Source organism: Falco punctatus (genome assembly GCF_963210335.1).
Source record: "Falco punctatus genome assembly, chromosome: 6".
Taxonomy (NCBI): Eukaryota; Metazoa; Chordata; class Aves; order Falconiformes; family Falconidae; genus Falco; species Falco punctatus.
This window is the reverse complement of record NC_137585.1, coordinates 79,651,702-79,666,037: the sequence shown is the minus strand read 5'-3', so window position 1 is coordinate 79,666,037 and position 14,336 is coordinate 79,651,702. Positions and strand designations below refer to the sequence as shown.

Genomic DNA, 14,336 nt, shown 5'->3' with positions numbered 1-14,336 from the left:
GGAATGAGAATAAAATGAGAGGATATTAATGTTCTGCAATGGCATGGGCTGATTTTACACCATTCTGGGTGGGATCAGCCAGAAAATAATTTAATTTTATGAAGATTTCCAAGGACCTTCAGTTATTATTTGTTCCGATGCACAGGAAAAGAGCTTTCAGAAGTATTCTTGAAGAAGCCTGGGAAGAGAGAATCTGTAGCAATTAGATGGCTGGTGTTGAGAGTGAAGTAGTGCAGAGTAGTGCTCAGGGCAGAGCACTAACATAAAACTGGCCTTCAAAAAGTTGCCAGCAGTGGCCCGACCAGTGATATGTTGAATCAGTCGGGCTCACTGTTGCTGGAGTAGCAGGTATTGAATGACTAAACAAAGCGGAGCAGTTCCTTTTGGATTGCTTGGGAGAAGATGGAAAGCTTCTCCCTGGAAAACCTTTTCACTGAGTTTTTACCACGTCCAGTACTAAATAGAGACAAGAAAAAAATATGTTTATATGATGATTAATTTGTAATTTTTAAGAAATGTTTTCTTTAATTATCCCTTGAATGAGTTGGAAAGCAGGAATGTTTCCTGAAAACAATGACTTCTAACCAATAGAAAGTATAGATTTTATTATTATGGATAGATAAATACACTGTAAGTGTGATCTGAAGAATTATTCTTACTCAGGGAATAGAGTAGCCATGGTAGTCCTAGATAAGGCTGGAGCAAATATCGGTTTAAACAAGTTATTTTTCAAAAAAATCTCCAAAACAGTTCCCGAAATGGTTCTTTCCTTTAAAGGAAAGAAATACTTAAAGATTTAAAGCAGCATTAATTCTTCCAGCAGCTCCAGCTCTAAGTGCATACTGAAATCATTATGGTGCCATTGGTACTTTGAAGTCCACATCACCTCAGAGATGTAGAGCTGCCACAAGCAATGAATCTGTTGTTGGGAACTTTGTCTATTTTTCCAGCTAACCAAATTTCTTCAGTCCTCCTTTGAATCTGACTTGATGTATATGGTATTTATATGCTGAAAAAAGAAAGAATTAAATCACTAACAGAGAAGAGAACAGAATCACCTGGGCATGCTGAAAGGCAGGGGGTTTGCTAGCTGTTAGATGGCAAGGCTGAGCTGGGGGGTCAGCCAGGCATGGGGAACAGTGGCAGAGTGGGGAGCACAGTGCTGGGTGAAGGTGTTGCCTTGCAATAGGTCACCTCAGGAAGGATCCTGTGGGGCTTCTGTGTCTCCATTTCATATGCTCAGCTCCCTATTTCACTAAGATTGGGAGCTATGATCTGCTTCCAGTCCACTTTGGAGGCAAGTCAGTTGGAATTACTCCACTTCTGTCACTCTTGCAGGAAAACAGCTTACAGAGAAAATCCTCAGTTGCCCTGTAGCTCACTTGTATTTGTTGAGCTCCTTTGGCATTTGAAAAAAATCTTGTGTTGGATAGGCATGGAGTAGAGGTTAGATCAGGACAGGACAGGATAGATGTTTTCCTTCTTTAATTTTTATGATTCTGTTAACTACAAATGGTATAAAGTTCTGATTAAATCTGTTAACTATGCATTTGATTTTATGGAGAAACTTGATAAAAGCACAGTGCACTCTGTCTGTGAAATCTCACTGCTATTACAAGGTCTTTGAGGTCACAGTTTCTCATCATGGCATTAATAATTTGTATTTGTATTAATTATTTGTCAAATACTGATGGTTACTATCTGGATGGATTGCGAAAACTGCTGTCTGTCCCATCCCAGAAATCATACAGAAAGAAGAAATTCAGGTAGGTACCCTCCAAAGTATTTTATTCAATAATGGCTGTGATTATTCAATCATGAAGTAAAACCAGGTTTGCGTTAGAGGTGCACATAGTATTGCTTATCTAGGCAGCCCCCTGCTGCATAATCATGAGTATTTTTCATTTAGCGAATACTGATGTCATTTGGCAACCTTTGTAAGTTTGTAAAATCTGCTAAAGTTCAAAATCATTTTAAAGAAAGGGCCAGAGTAAACATTAACAACCTCATTTGCTTAGGTTGGGTAACTTGAAAAGGCTGCATAACATCAATGAAAATGCTTTGTCAATCACATTCTACACTAGATTAGTCTTAAAGTCCAGGGAAGAATCAAAGTTCACCTAAGTATATAAACTTCTGTCTAGCACTCCCTGGTATCATTTGCAAGTTTAATAAAAAAGAAAAATGAAGGAGAAGGAACGGTCTGCAGCTATTGGGGAAATAATAGGCTCTTCAAAAATAAGACTGGTGAGCAAATATTTTCGTTGTCTTTCTTCAATAGTATAAAGGTGCTAGATAGGAAATTGTGTCTTTCAGTTGCAGACAGCTAACAATGACATGCATAAGTTGAGAACTCCTCAGGCCTGTTTTTTGCAGCTGGAGGTGTCTTTTGCTATCATTGCCACCGCTGTTTTGAATGTCATACAGATGCCAAAGGAAGGTTTGTTTCCAGTGTTTCATACAATATAGTAGTTTGAGGATGAAATGGGCAGTGTACAGCTCTCTCGTCGGCTCTAAGTACTCCAGATAGATCGAGTATGAGTGTTAGCAATTTGCCACATGCTGTAGAAAAAGTTTTCATAGCATAAAGCATACAATACTTGGGTCAGGAGAAGTGTGGTCCACTTTTGCATAGCTGCAGCACTCCAAAGCTGTGCAAAATGTCTACATAGCTCAGCTCTGTCTAACACTCTTAACAGCACAATGTCTAATAACTCTCTTTTATTTTGGGAGTAGTCCTCTCTGGCTGAAGGGAGCCAGAAGACTCAAGCTTCAAGCAACTGGAGTAAATTTTTTCATAACTATAAAATGGAGGAAAGGTTCCTTTTATTTCCTCTTCTGGAAAGGTAAATAGACATAAATGGAAGTGTTATTTTAAAATCAACAGTTGTTTGTATGTAAGTACTTCTTACAAAAGTCTTCATCTCAGAGCGTAACACTTGCACATTACAGAGCGTAACATTGAACAGAGGTAAGAGAAAAGGATAGATAAAACAAGTTTTCAACTCTTCTAATATGCACTCCTCACTAATTTTAAGCTCCTGTGCAGCAGGATCTGCAAGCAAATTCCTGCTATTTCGGGCTACCAGGCAGATTCTGTCTTATCCCAAAGCCTTGATTCACACCCCCTGCTGCGTGTCTTGTGGTGTTGTATGCATCCAACAATGCAAGACCTGAAGTCCTTGGTAGGTGATGGATAATAAAGAAGGCTACATTAAGCTCCTTGAGGTCTGTAGCTTATAGGTTATGATTGCTTCTGGGGCTAAATTTTATGAATTACTGTCAATGGCATTTACATAGCTTGAATAAGAGACTTGTGAGCTCAGGTGCAACAACAGCGGCCACTTTGTTCTCCAGGCACAGTTGAGTTCCTTACTGCAAGATAAAGCTAACTTGTGGAAAACAACGATTTCTTGAAGGTCATTTTGAGAAATAACCTCCTGAAAGATGCAACTGCTTCTCCTAGCACCTCCTTCTCCATCAGCCATGGCCTTCTATGACCTTTACTACATGTGTACAGTAGTTTATGAAGTAGTTACCTAGTAGTACACTTATTTTTATACTAGAAATAAACACTTGTGAACGTATCTGCAATCAACTGCTACAGAAAGGAATTCCAACCAAAGCAAAACTCTACATGGTGCATGTTAATCCATCTGAACACACTAGATCACAGAAATCAGTAAATCCCTTACTGTAATGTATTCAGATACTTAGGTGATATGCGGAATGTAAGAGGACATAATATAGAGCATAGAATATATATATCTAATATAAATACTCATAATAGAGATCTTAGAATCTGTATTTAAGAGAAAATGCCCCATATTCTAATCCTGCAAAAATAATATCTGGTTTTCACTTGTCCCTTGGCCTCAATTTTTCACTTTTCTTGTGGTATTGTGCTGACATTTGTGCATTGCTTTTAGAGGAAGGCTTTGAACGATTTGGTATATTCATTTACGTATGGTAGCCAGAGAAATAGAAATCGGATGGAAACAGGCATTAGTTCATTAGCTGGTGTTACTTGTGAAATAATCTTAGTAAAACAGCTAATAGAGCTGTCATTTAATTGCAGTCTGGGTTTCAGAGCCCGGAGGTTAGTTGGGCAGTACTCCTGTAATGTATGAGTTCCAGCTGCAGGTTGGATGATGACAGTATCACAACATCACTTCACTTTTGGTCCGTGTCCGTTATGTTTGTTTTTTAACCAGAAAAGCCAAGAACAGATAAAACCGGCATAAGAGATGATAACTGAAAGAACAGAACTCTCCTGCAAAAGTCTGATTCTCCAGAAAATTCCTTTGCTCGGTCATATTTGATCAGACATTTATCTAGACAATGGACTTCTATGTGTATGATCAGGGCAGGAATGTACTGTAACTGGGAACATGAACAGAGTTCATTTTTCTCTGATGAATAATGAACTAGCATGATGATCATTATTTGAAGATAAAAAATGAACCAGTTTTCATACATAATATATAATATGTAATATAATATATCTGAACATTAAGTCCCTGGTTGAGGAGTGTGTAATTATGAACCATGTTAAAGATAAATATAGAAGGAGTACAATTTGTTCAAAGGAAAACAAGTCTGAAAGGGAAGCATTAGCTTTTCTGCTGTTCTCTTCAGATAATAAAAAGAGGAACTGAAACATTTGGGTATTAGTTATTGCTAAAATCCATCTATTTTCAAATATAAGAATTTTGTATTGCATATATGAAAGGACCTAAACCATTTAGCTGTGAATGGCATCTTCCTGTTCTAGACTCTAAAATCAATATAGTACAACCTTTTTGCACAGTTGACAGTGTAAACACATCCTTACTAAGAAAAACTGTATCACAGCTTATGTTGTTCAACTTTCTTTAAGAAAAAGAAAAGGCAGAGGTTGAACACCAGTCTTCTGAGTACAGGACTTGTATTGACCCACAAGATTATGCATCCTGTCTCCAGTACCTTTGAATTAGATGAAATGTCACAATTTACTAAAACACACAAGAAATACCCATTTTCTGCTTGGCAAAAATTGGAAACACCTGGTATATCAGATATTGCTATTTAGAAAATGCATTTGCAGTGACTGGGTTACTATAAATTTATTGATTATTTCACTATTTGGCCAAATTAAGTGCACATTTTGAAGTTAATCTGTGAACTTCAAAGATGCAAAAAAGGGGTTTTTTAACTGTCATGAATAAACAAGAAAGAAAGCAGAAGGAATTAAGTATGTAGTTTTTATGTCTCAGTAACACAAATACTGAGCAAACTTTTACTGTAAAATGAACTGTGGATGCAGTTCAAAATTTAGATTTCCACATTTGGGGTGCAAAAATGGACAGTAGTACAAAAATTCTGTAAAATCGCTGTTTTGATTTTTTAATTAAAATGAATAAGCAAGAACCACTTTGAAATGGATGGGTGCTAATATATTTTTTGTGGCTAAGAAGAAGTAGCCTCATTTTACAAAACTGTTCTTTGAAGTGATGCTATCAATTAGGTTCATGAGAACATGATTTAAGTGGGATATATTTAGGGTGGGAAAGGATAAAGTATTGTACTAATATTTCACATGTGAACACTTCAGCCTAGATACAGTCAGAGCAAGTACTAGCTCTTAGCAGGCACCAAAAGAAATTTTCTTGTGCACATACAGTACTCCACCTTTCAGGTTAGGCAGCTACATGGTTTCTTCGTGTGGCAAGTGACATGTGTTACCTTCCCTGCTACCTGAGTTTGCCAAGTCTGCAGGTGCAGTGTGGGCCATCTGACCATGTGTAACAGGGCCAATGATCCTCAGAACTGTCTGTACTCACAGCTACCCTGGATGTATGCCATATTTCTGTTACTGCAGGAGATATATGGGCATGTAGGCACCTTCAGTGAGTTGCATGTCTGCAGAGATTAACCCTGGAAAAGAGGGCAGCAAAGGAAGTTTTTCCTGCAGCTTGCTTCCCACTTGCCCTCTTTTTCATGGCCTCTTCTGACCTGGGCAGAATGAGGACCTCTGGCAGAGGCAATCTAGTCCTGACCTTTGTATTTGCTGGGGGCATCTTGACCCTTCTGATCACACACTTGGGCTTGTGAATGTGACTGTGAGGAAATAAGACCCCGGGAGAAATGGTAGCTGGAAGTAAGCCTCCACTAACAGGACAATCCATCCTGCTGCTTGTTCCCAGGTCCCTCCAGGGACAGCAGGATAGCTGGTGAATTGTTTTGACCTGTCAGGACAGTCCAGAGGCCTTTGGTGAAAAGCTTGTGCTATCCTAGGTATTTTAGGCAGCTAGAACAGGTAAGGTGTCTGCTCGTTAAAAATGTACATACCCTCCATCACTTCCATGATTAGCGACACCCTTTTCGATGCATGGAGAGCTGTTTGCTAGTGGAACTAGTCTTTCTAGCTAGGTTATCCAGGGTTTATTTTATTATAGTCTTCTTTTATGAATGCATATTAGTAAAATGCAATACAGATTATACAGAAAGCAACTGAACAGGATTTTTTTCAGGTTAAGGGTCAAGCTAAAGATGGGATGAAGATTTTGTTAAAAGAGAAGATATTAATGAAGTGTTCCAAGAATCAGTCCTCAGCCTCAGTTTATGTAATATTTTCATTAGTGACCTTGGTACAAAAAATACATTTATGCTGATGAAATTTACTGAGGTAGCAAAAGTAGAAAGTATTGTCAATACAAAGGAGGATGAGGATATCATAGAGGAAGAATTATAGGACTGTGGTGACAGAACAGTATAAATGGAAGGAATGTAATAGTACTGAGTGCAAGGTCATTCATTTAAATACTAATAACAGGAATGTCTGCAGTAAGCTGAGAGCTCATTAACTGGAGATGACAGAGAAAGATCTGGTTACATTAGTTGCTCAGAGGATGACTGTAAGCCATCAAAATGATAGGACTGCAAAAATGAGATAAATATGATCTTAGGATCCATCACAAGAGAGATTTCCAAGAGTCACAAGGAAATATCCACTGTGGAATTCACTGGGTGCAAAACTTTTAGGATGCTGCAGACAAATAAAGGTTTCTACCCTTCAGAAAAACTAACTCAAAGTAGGAAAGGCAGTGAGAACCCTGTTCGGACATATCATAGTATGAAAAGTCCGGCTAAAGAAGCATGGCCTGTTCAACTTAGCAGACCAAAGCCTTAAGGAGCTATGGTCAGTCACAATAATCCCATGGGAAAGTTAAAACAACGAACTAAATAAGTTAAAGGGATACAAAACCAAGGTAAAATTTGTCTAAGAATAGAAATAGAAAGAAAGCTTTTCAGCAATTATTTGTGATTATTCAATTTTTGGAACATATTCCAAATTAAACTATTGGAGATGTGAAACTTAATTGATTTTGGACAGAACATTATTTGTTTATGAAATGGATTATGTGATGATATGTTAAAGGAACCCAATATCCAGGAAATGCCTCTAGTCCACACTGGCGTTACTGCATTCAGCAGAATTTTTAATTTAAGGAAAGTCTAGCTGACTTCAGAAGAGGTTGGGCTGTTTTGTTTTGTTTTTTAGATGTACAACACTGACAGTGATAGAGCCATGATCCTTATGAACACAAATGTTACTGTAAGACAAACACGTCATGCAAAGTTTAGCCAGAATGGAAAAATATTTCAATGGTACATGATCATGTAAGGGAACACTACTGTGACATAGAGCTGTCTAGGAATTACAGGTAAACAAGCACAAACAACCATATCCATATATTTTATTCCCACATTAAGAATCTTTCTCTTTCATTCCTGGAAGGCAAGGAAATGTTACTTTGTTTAAGTCTTCCTTGAAATTACATAGTTACCATAAGGTACCATGGTATGGGATTTTGAATGCCACGATTTCCCTTAATAAAGCAATGTTTTTCTTGTATTAGTAATGTTTTCCTTTAAAAAAAGCTTAACTTGGCATTAGAGATTGCAAATTGTGATCATAGCCGTCCATTGCTAGACATCCCTGCAGGTAACAAACCCTTAATAATTGCCACACAAACCCACCTGCATAGTTCAGACCTAAGTGTTGTATACAAGAAGTTGCTCTGGACGAGGCCTTTGCAATACTTTTCTTGGACACCTCCAACAAGCATAAGGTCACACTCTTGTGAGGTGCAGCTGAGCTTAAGCCAGGCACTCAATCAGGTACTTCAACTGAAATTTGCTTTTATAATTGGTCTAAGCTTCGAAGTTGAGCATCTTTCAGGATGGAGCCTCATGAATGGAAATTCTCATGTTCCAGTCTTTGCACACAGGCATTGAAGATCCCATGACACTTTATACAAAAGGAAGAATATTAACCCCAGTGTCCTTGCCAAATGTTAACTTCGTTAATTATGGTCTGCTTTCTTTAATTCTCCTTGCAGTTTTAATTAGATATGGTATTATTCTCTTCCTGTACCACATTGTCATTGGTTATTCCCACATAACCATTTGCTATGTTAAAGGTTGTTAATCTTTTGTCCACGGCTGGCTGTATTTTAGAAATAGGAAAAATGGCTAATTATCTACTGCTGTTTTTAATATGTGTGTGCTCACCCCTTGCGGGACACTTGCATCTAAATTCTGAGACACACATACATAAATTTGTGTATCATGAATGAAAAGGTTGGAAATGATGTGATTTACCAGGACTTCTCAGGACAACACAGGTGTGAACCAATACAGCTTATGACACCTGCAGGATAAATAGATTATTTCCTGGGACTTATGAACTTTCATACCCAAATGTCTGTGTTTCCATATCTCTAAACAGAAAGCAAGAACATGCTTTTGACGCAGTGTAATCAGCCTGACTTTTAAAGTTTTTTGGGATCCATCAGGTTTGATCAGTGCTATATAACTGTAAGATCATCGTTGTACATATATCATTGTAATTATGCCATTGCAAATGGTTTATGCTTTTAATATCGTGTTGGATTTTTTAAGATTATGTCAATATATATATTTATCTTGTAATATAGAACTGGAAGCTATTTGAAGCTTCAGTACTGCAAACTCTTTCCCTGCTTACATGACATTGTAAGAAGTAAATCGCATTATGGTTCATGGAGTTTTAGTGCATGTCCAAACAACTAGTTATATTTTGACACACAATTTTTAATATATTGCGCTATATATTTTAATCTTGTAATTTAAAAATCCATTATTTCCCACATGTCTACTTTTCTTAAAGAACCTCCTGCTTTGACAGACAAAAGCCTTATCTTGCCTCATGTTGTGTCAAAATTGGCCAACTTCTATTTTAAGATTGTTCTCAGCGTTCAGTAACATTAGCAAGGAAATTCCTTGGGATTTTCCATGTTTGATATCAATGCAGGGCAAATTCAGGTAGAGAGTTTCAACAAAATACTTCAATACATTTCTGGCTTTGTATTTTTAAAACTCCCCCATAATCAGAAATGTGAGTATTTGTCAAGAAGATCCAGTCTGATTTTCTTTGTTGTTCTTAATGTGTTTTTAAAATTTTGGAAATTTTCACATTAGGAGCACAGTGAGGTTTCATGAGAAGGTAAATGCAGAAAGCCTGCAACAGTCACCCCAGGCTTTCTTTGGAGTCCAGAAGAAGAAACAGAGGTGAATCAGATCACTCTAAGTGTCCAAGACAGGTCAGATTAATCACCCCTATTTCTTCTCCTGATCCTGAATCCTAACGTTGAGAGTTATTCCTCACACACTAACTCACAGCAGACTTTTGCCATGTGTCACCATTTCTGTAGGAACAAAGGTACTATCAAAGTTAGTCTAATTTACTGGTGCTTTATACCCATGTTACCCTACAGTCAGTGTGAAAATACTGTGCTGGCTAGCTGAGAATGAAGGCAGTGTGCCAAAGGGAGATCACCAGTGCCTCTGTCCTTCAAGAAGCCACTTATCGATCACAATGGCCGTTACAATATACTTGGGATTTCTACTAAATGCACAGGAAGGAGGCAGTTAATAGCGTGATTGGCACAACTGCTTTTGTACAGAGCAGAATCACCCAAATGTCGAAGAGAGACAGCAAACCTAAGGCTTGGAAGGGATATAGGTATGAAGAAAAGAACCTTTTTTTTTTTGTATGAACTTTTTATGGCCAGAAGAGTAAGCTGTTTATTCTGTTCCTCAGTCCCTCAGCACACTGACTGAGAATGATAACAGACTTAAGGAGGGTCAAACCTACAATTTTCTGTTCCCCATGGCTATCCTACCTATGGATTATTAAGAATGGTCATGTTTGTCACACCTGTGAATGTTTCAATTGGAATGACAGATTCTGCAGCTCAGAAATTAGTGCTTTCAAGATTGGTAAACGGGTGAGAATTTTGTAAGCTCTGTGTGATGGTGCTGTTGGACTCCTTTTCCCTTCAGGACTGCCTCCCAAGGGACCCCACCAACCAATCTCCTAAACAGGCCAAAGTCTGCCTCTGGAAGTCCAAGGTGGCAGTTCTGCTGACCTCCCTCCTTATTTCTCCAAGAATGGACAACTCTCATTTTGTGATCACTATGCCCAAGACGGCTTCCAGCCATCACATCACCCACAAGTCCTTCTCTGTTCACAAACAGCAGGTCCAGTGGGGCACCTTCCCTAGCTGGCTCCCTCACCAGCTGTGTCAGGACGTTCTCTTCCACACGCTTCAGGAGCCTCCTTGACTGTTTCCTCCCTACTGTGTTATATTTCCAGCAGACATCTGATAGGTTAAAGTCCCTTCTGAGAACAAGGGCTAGTGATTGTGAGACTTCTCCCAGCTGCTTATAGAACAATTAATTTGCCTCTTCATCCTGGCTGTGTGGTCTGTAACAGACTCCCAGCCTTGTTGGCCTTCCCCCTGATTCTTACCTGTAAACACTCAACCCTATTGTGTCACCATCTTGAAGCTCTAGACAATCAAAATGCTCCCTAACATACATGGTTAACCCAGTGTCTCTCCTTCCTTGCCTGTCCCTTCTGGATTAACACAGTGAAACATTCTAACTAGTGAAGTTACATCATTGTAGTCATCAGTAGATGAATGACTTTGGTTTGAGTTTCATTTTCATTGTTTCCACATGGAGTCATGACTCTCTTTTCTTGATGACTGATAAAAATTGCCAGATGATGAGGGGAAAAGTGCTGGAGAATGTCTGTGTAAAACAAAGATGATATGGGAAATTTGGGAAAATATTTTTTGCCTTTCACTGCTCAGCATTAGCGCAGCCAGACATGGACCATGGACAGGTACTTGCTTGCAGCTGTGGCTCTGTGGGATGACACTGCCCCAGTGGTTCTGCCGATGGAAGGAGGCATGTGAACTCGTAACTCCAAACAATGCCGGCTGAGTTAGATGGAAGTACCTTCATCAACAGTGTAATCAAATTCAACTGAAATGTTTAGCTGTGGTTCTAAGTTGAGTATACATACCCTCTTTTGAACCCTCACACACTTCTGAACTTTCAGGTGTGTTGGTATTATTTTTTCACTACCACCTAAGTTGGCCATTCATGACCTTTCCTCTTGGATTTGGGCCTTGTTGTTTGAATTCATAATTCTGTGAATAGACTATGGAAATGTAACTATATTTCAAGGATAAAGATGAATTACCGCTTGAAAATTGGAAGCAATCATTGAAGTATCTCATGTGTTTGTGTCAAACTGTGGTTTACAATTCTGATTTTTTTCATTCATGGTATTGATAATCTTCTAAAGTTAAAATATTACCACCAGTTTCATGAAGTTGTTCAACTCGTGTACACAGCTGTGTGAAATATGTAATATATAATAGATATGCATTTCTCATTTGTTAAATTATTTATTACAGAATCACAGGATCACAGAATGGTTTGGGTTGGAAGGGACCTTAAAGATCACCTAGTTCCAATGCCCTGCCATGGACAGGGACACCTTCCACTAGACCAGGCTGATCAAAGCTCTGTTATTTTCAGTGATTACTATTCCCTAGCATTTCACAAAACTGGTAGCCTAAACCATATAACAGCCTTATCCAAAGTCCACTGGAATAAGTGTAGAAGTTGCATTGACTCTCCATTTTTTATATCAGTCCTTTTTTTTCATATAATTTCAATAAAGCAAATTCATTTACATGAGTGCAGGAAGTAATTAAATATGTGTCTAGAGCTAATATGAATTCACTGTTGCAGTATAGTTAAACTATCCCTGGAACAAAGAAAATGCAAAGGTAAAACTGCAGTGAATTCTATAATACTTGTCAGTTTACCACTCTGGAATGAAACAAAGGTGCTTAATGTGCGAATACGCTTAGCGTTCAAATCCTGCATATTAAACATAGCTTGTTCTTGAATAATACTCAACTGAATTCCAAACATTCTTTTAAAAAGTATTTTCACTGAGAGATCAAATATGTAAGCAGATTTTCAAAACTGACTTGGTGTTGTGATTTCTACTGGTATTTAAGAATTGTCAGCTCTCCTAAGTAATAAACCTCTACTTTAAGTATGAGCATGTTATTTATGTATTCGAAAAGAATCTTGATTGCTTCATTTCATTGTAGGTTATACAACTGGGGAAATTTAACACAAACTAGGTTCTCAGATAATTTAGTAAAGTTATTAGTTAATTTAGTAAAATCATTATTTAAACACAAAACATTTAAATTTTCATATTTAATATAAAAATATAGCAATCACTGCTGTGGAACAATTTCACACTGAGCAAGTCACTGGGAAAGTGTCTCCATTGAAAATAACTTGTAATGAAACTCATAGTCTCTACAAGAAAAAAGATTATCAGAATCTAATAAAAGTTTCCCAGCAGACCTATGGTTGTGTCTTAATGACCTCCCTGAAAAATTCCAGGATGTTTCAGGATCCTTGGGTACAGGGCAGATCTGTAAAAACATGTTTTCTTGTCTATGAAAAAACAATTTTCTTAAATAACTCCTGATTTCCTTTCATGTTTTTCTGTCTCAGGTCAATAGTTTTACCAACAATTTTCCACATTTTTTTCACCTGCTTTTTCGTCTTTTCTTTCTTTTTTTTCTTTTTTTTTTTTTTTCCTCTTGGCCAGGTGGACCCAAACTCTATTTCTGAGTTCTTGTGTGTTGGTGGAAAAAAAAATAATTAAAAAAAAGACAGCACAAACTTTATATACATGATAAAATGAAAATAAATGTTGCTTCTATTGCCTTAAAAGTCAGTAAGAATGCAAACCTTTTTGGGGAATCTAGACTTGCACTCCTGTTACACAGTTATTTTCACATGGACGTACAAAAATAGATAAGATAATGATCAATGCTGAAAGGTTGGTTATACAGTCATAGAAAGTGAGCAAACCCTGCGCTGTTCTTTACTAATCTTCCATGTATTTTACAGTTATTTCAGATATGTAACATTGTTCAAGTAAAAGTAATATTTGGGTAATTATCTGGAATCCATAGACACATACTTTAGCCTTACTTCTCTGTAAGTGCATTCCGTGGGTTTATTTAAAGAATGTTATATTGCATTTTGGAAGGTAATAAGGATAATGGTATACATGATCATAAATGTTATGCGTGTTAAAACCATTAGGGTATCTGGTCTATCCTGACAACAGCACAGTTTCTTTCCTTACAACATAGTCTGATGTTCTGTCCACTCTAATTTTAACTATTGCATCTAACTGGGTCACTCAGTCTTTATACTGCTAAACCAGGCGCAGTATGAATGAAGTACCAATTCGGAGTTCAGTGATGTGGTTAAAAAATCACTGGGGAGTAGGGCAAAACCAGCAAGGTGGTTATTTTTACTTTCAGCCTAATTAATGTTTGAAGTGCGTTTGTGGTAATGCTGTTATTGGAAAATATGGTATGGAAGTAATTGAAGAACAGACACTGGGGGCCATACCCTGCCACCTCTCTGCATCCGAAACCCACACAAGGGGCACTCAGAGAGCTGCTTGTGGAGAAGTGACAGACTGTGACCTTTCACTTTCAGTTTTACTTAATCCTATATAACAGAAGCTTTCCCTATAGACACACATACACAGCTCCTTCTGAAGAACACCAGACTCATATACAAAGATATTTGATCTTCGTATTTATTTTTTTTTTAATCTTTTAAGTCTTTAACTTTTTTTTTTTTCTTATTGTTCTTTCCTCCCCCTACCCCTCAAGCTATCTAGCAGCATTTTGGATATATATAACAGTGACCAGGGAATGGCACCAGCTAATATGGGTCTCACAAATGCTTCTTGCCCAGCTAACCTACCAGTAAAAAGGGAACTCACAGGTAAAAGAACTCTGATATTTTAGTATTTTGTAATTGCAGAAGTGACGTTGTGTCTCTCAAAAGCTGAAAAAATCTTACCCATGAAATAGATGTCCATAATTAAATTCCTGTGC

At 37.7% G+C, this 14,336-nt stretch overlaps 1 protein-coding gene across 2 annotated transcripts in view; it reads left to right on the top strand.

The window, feature by feature from the left end:
• The window catches only part of TFEC (transcription factor EC), a 48,121-nt gene that overhangs the window by 14,804 nt on the left and 18,981 nt on the right, over positions 1 to 14,336 (top strand). For both annotated transcript variants that reach the window (XM_080391033.1, XM_080391032.1), the window contains exon 4: positions 14,109 to 14,223. In XM_080391033.1, the coding sequence (XP_080247159.1) occupies positions 14,109 to 14,223 (115 nt within the window). The remainder of the gene's footprint in view (positions 1 to 14,108; positions 14,224 to 14,336) is intronic.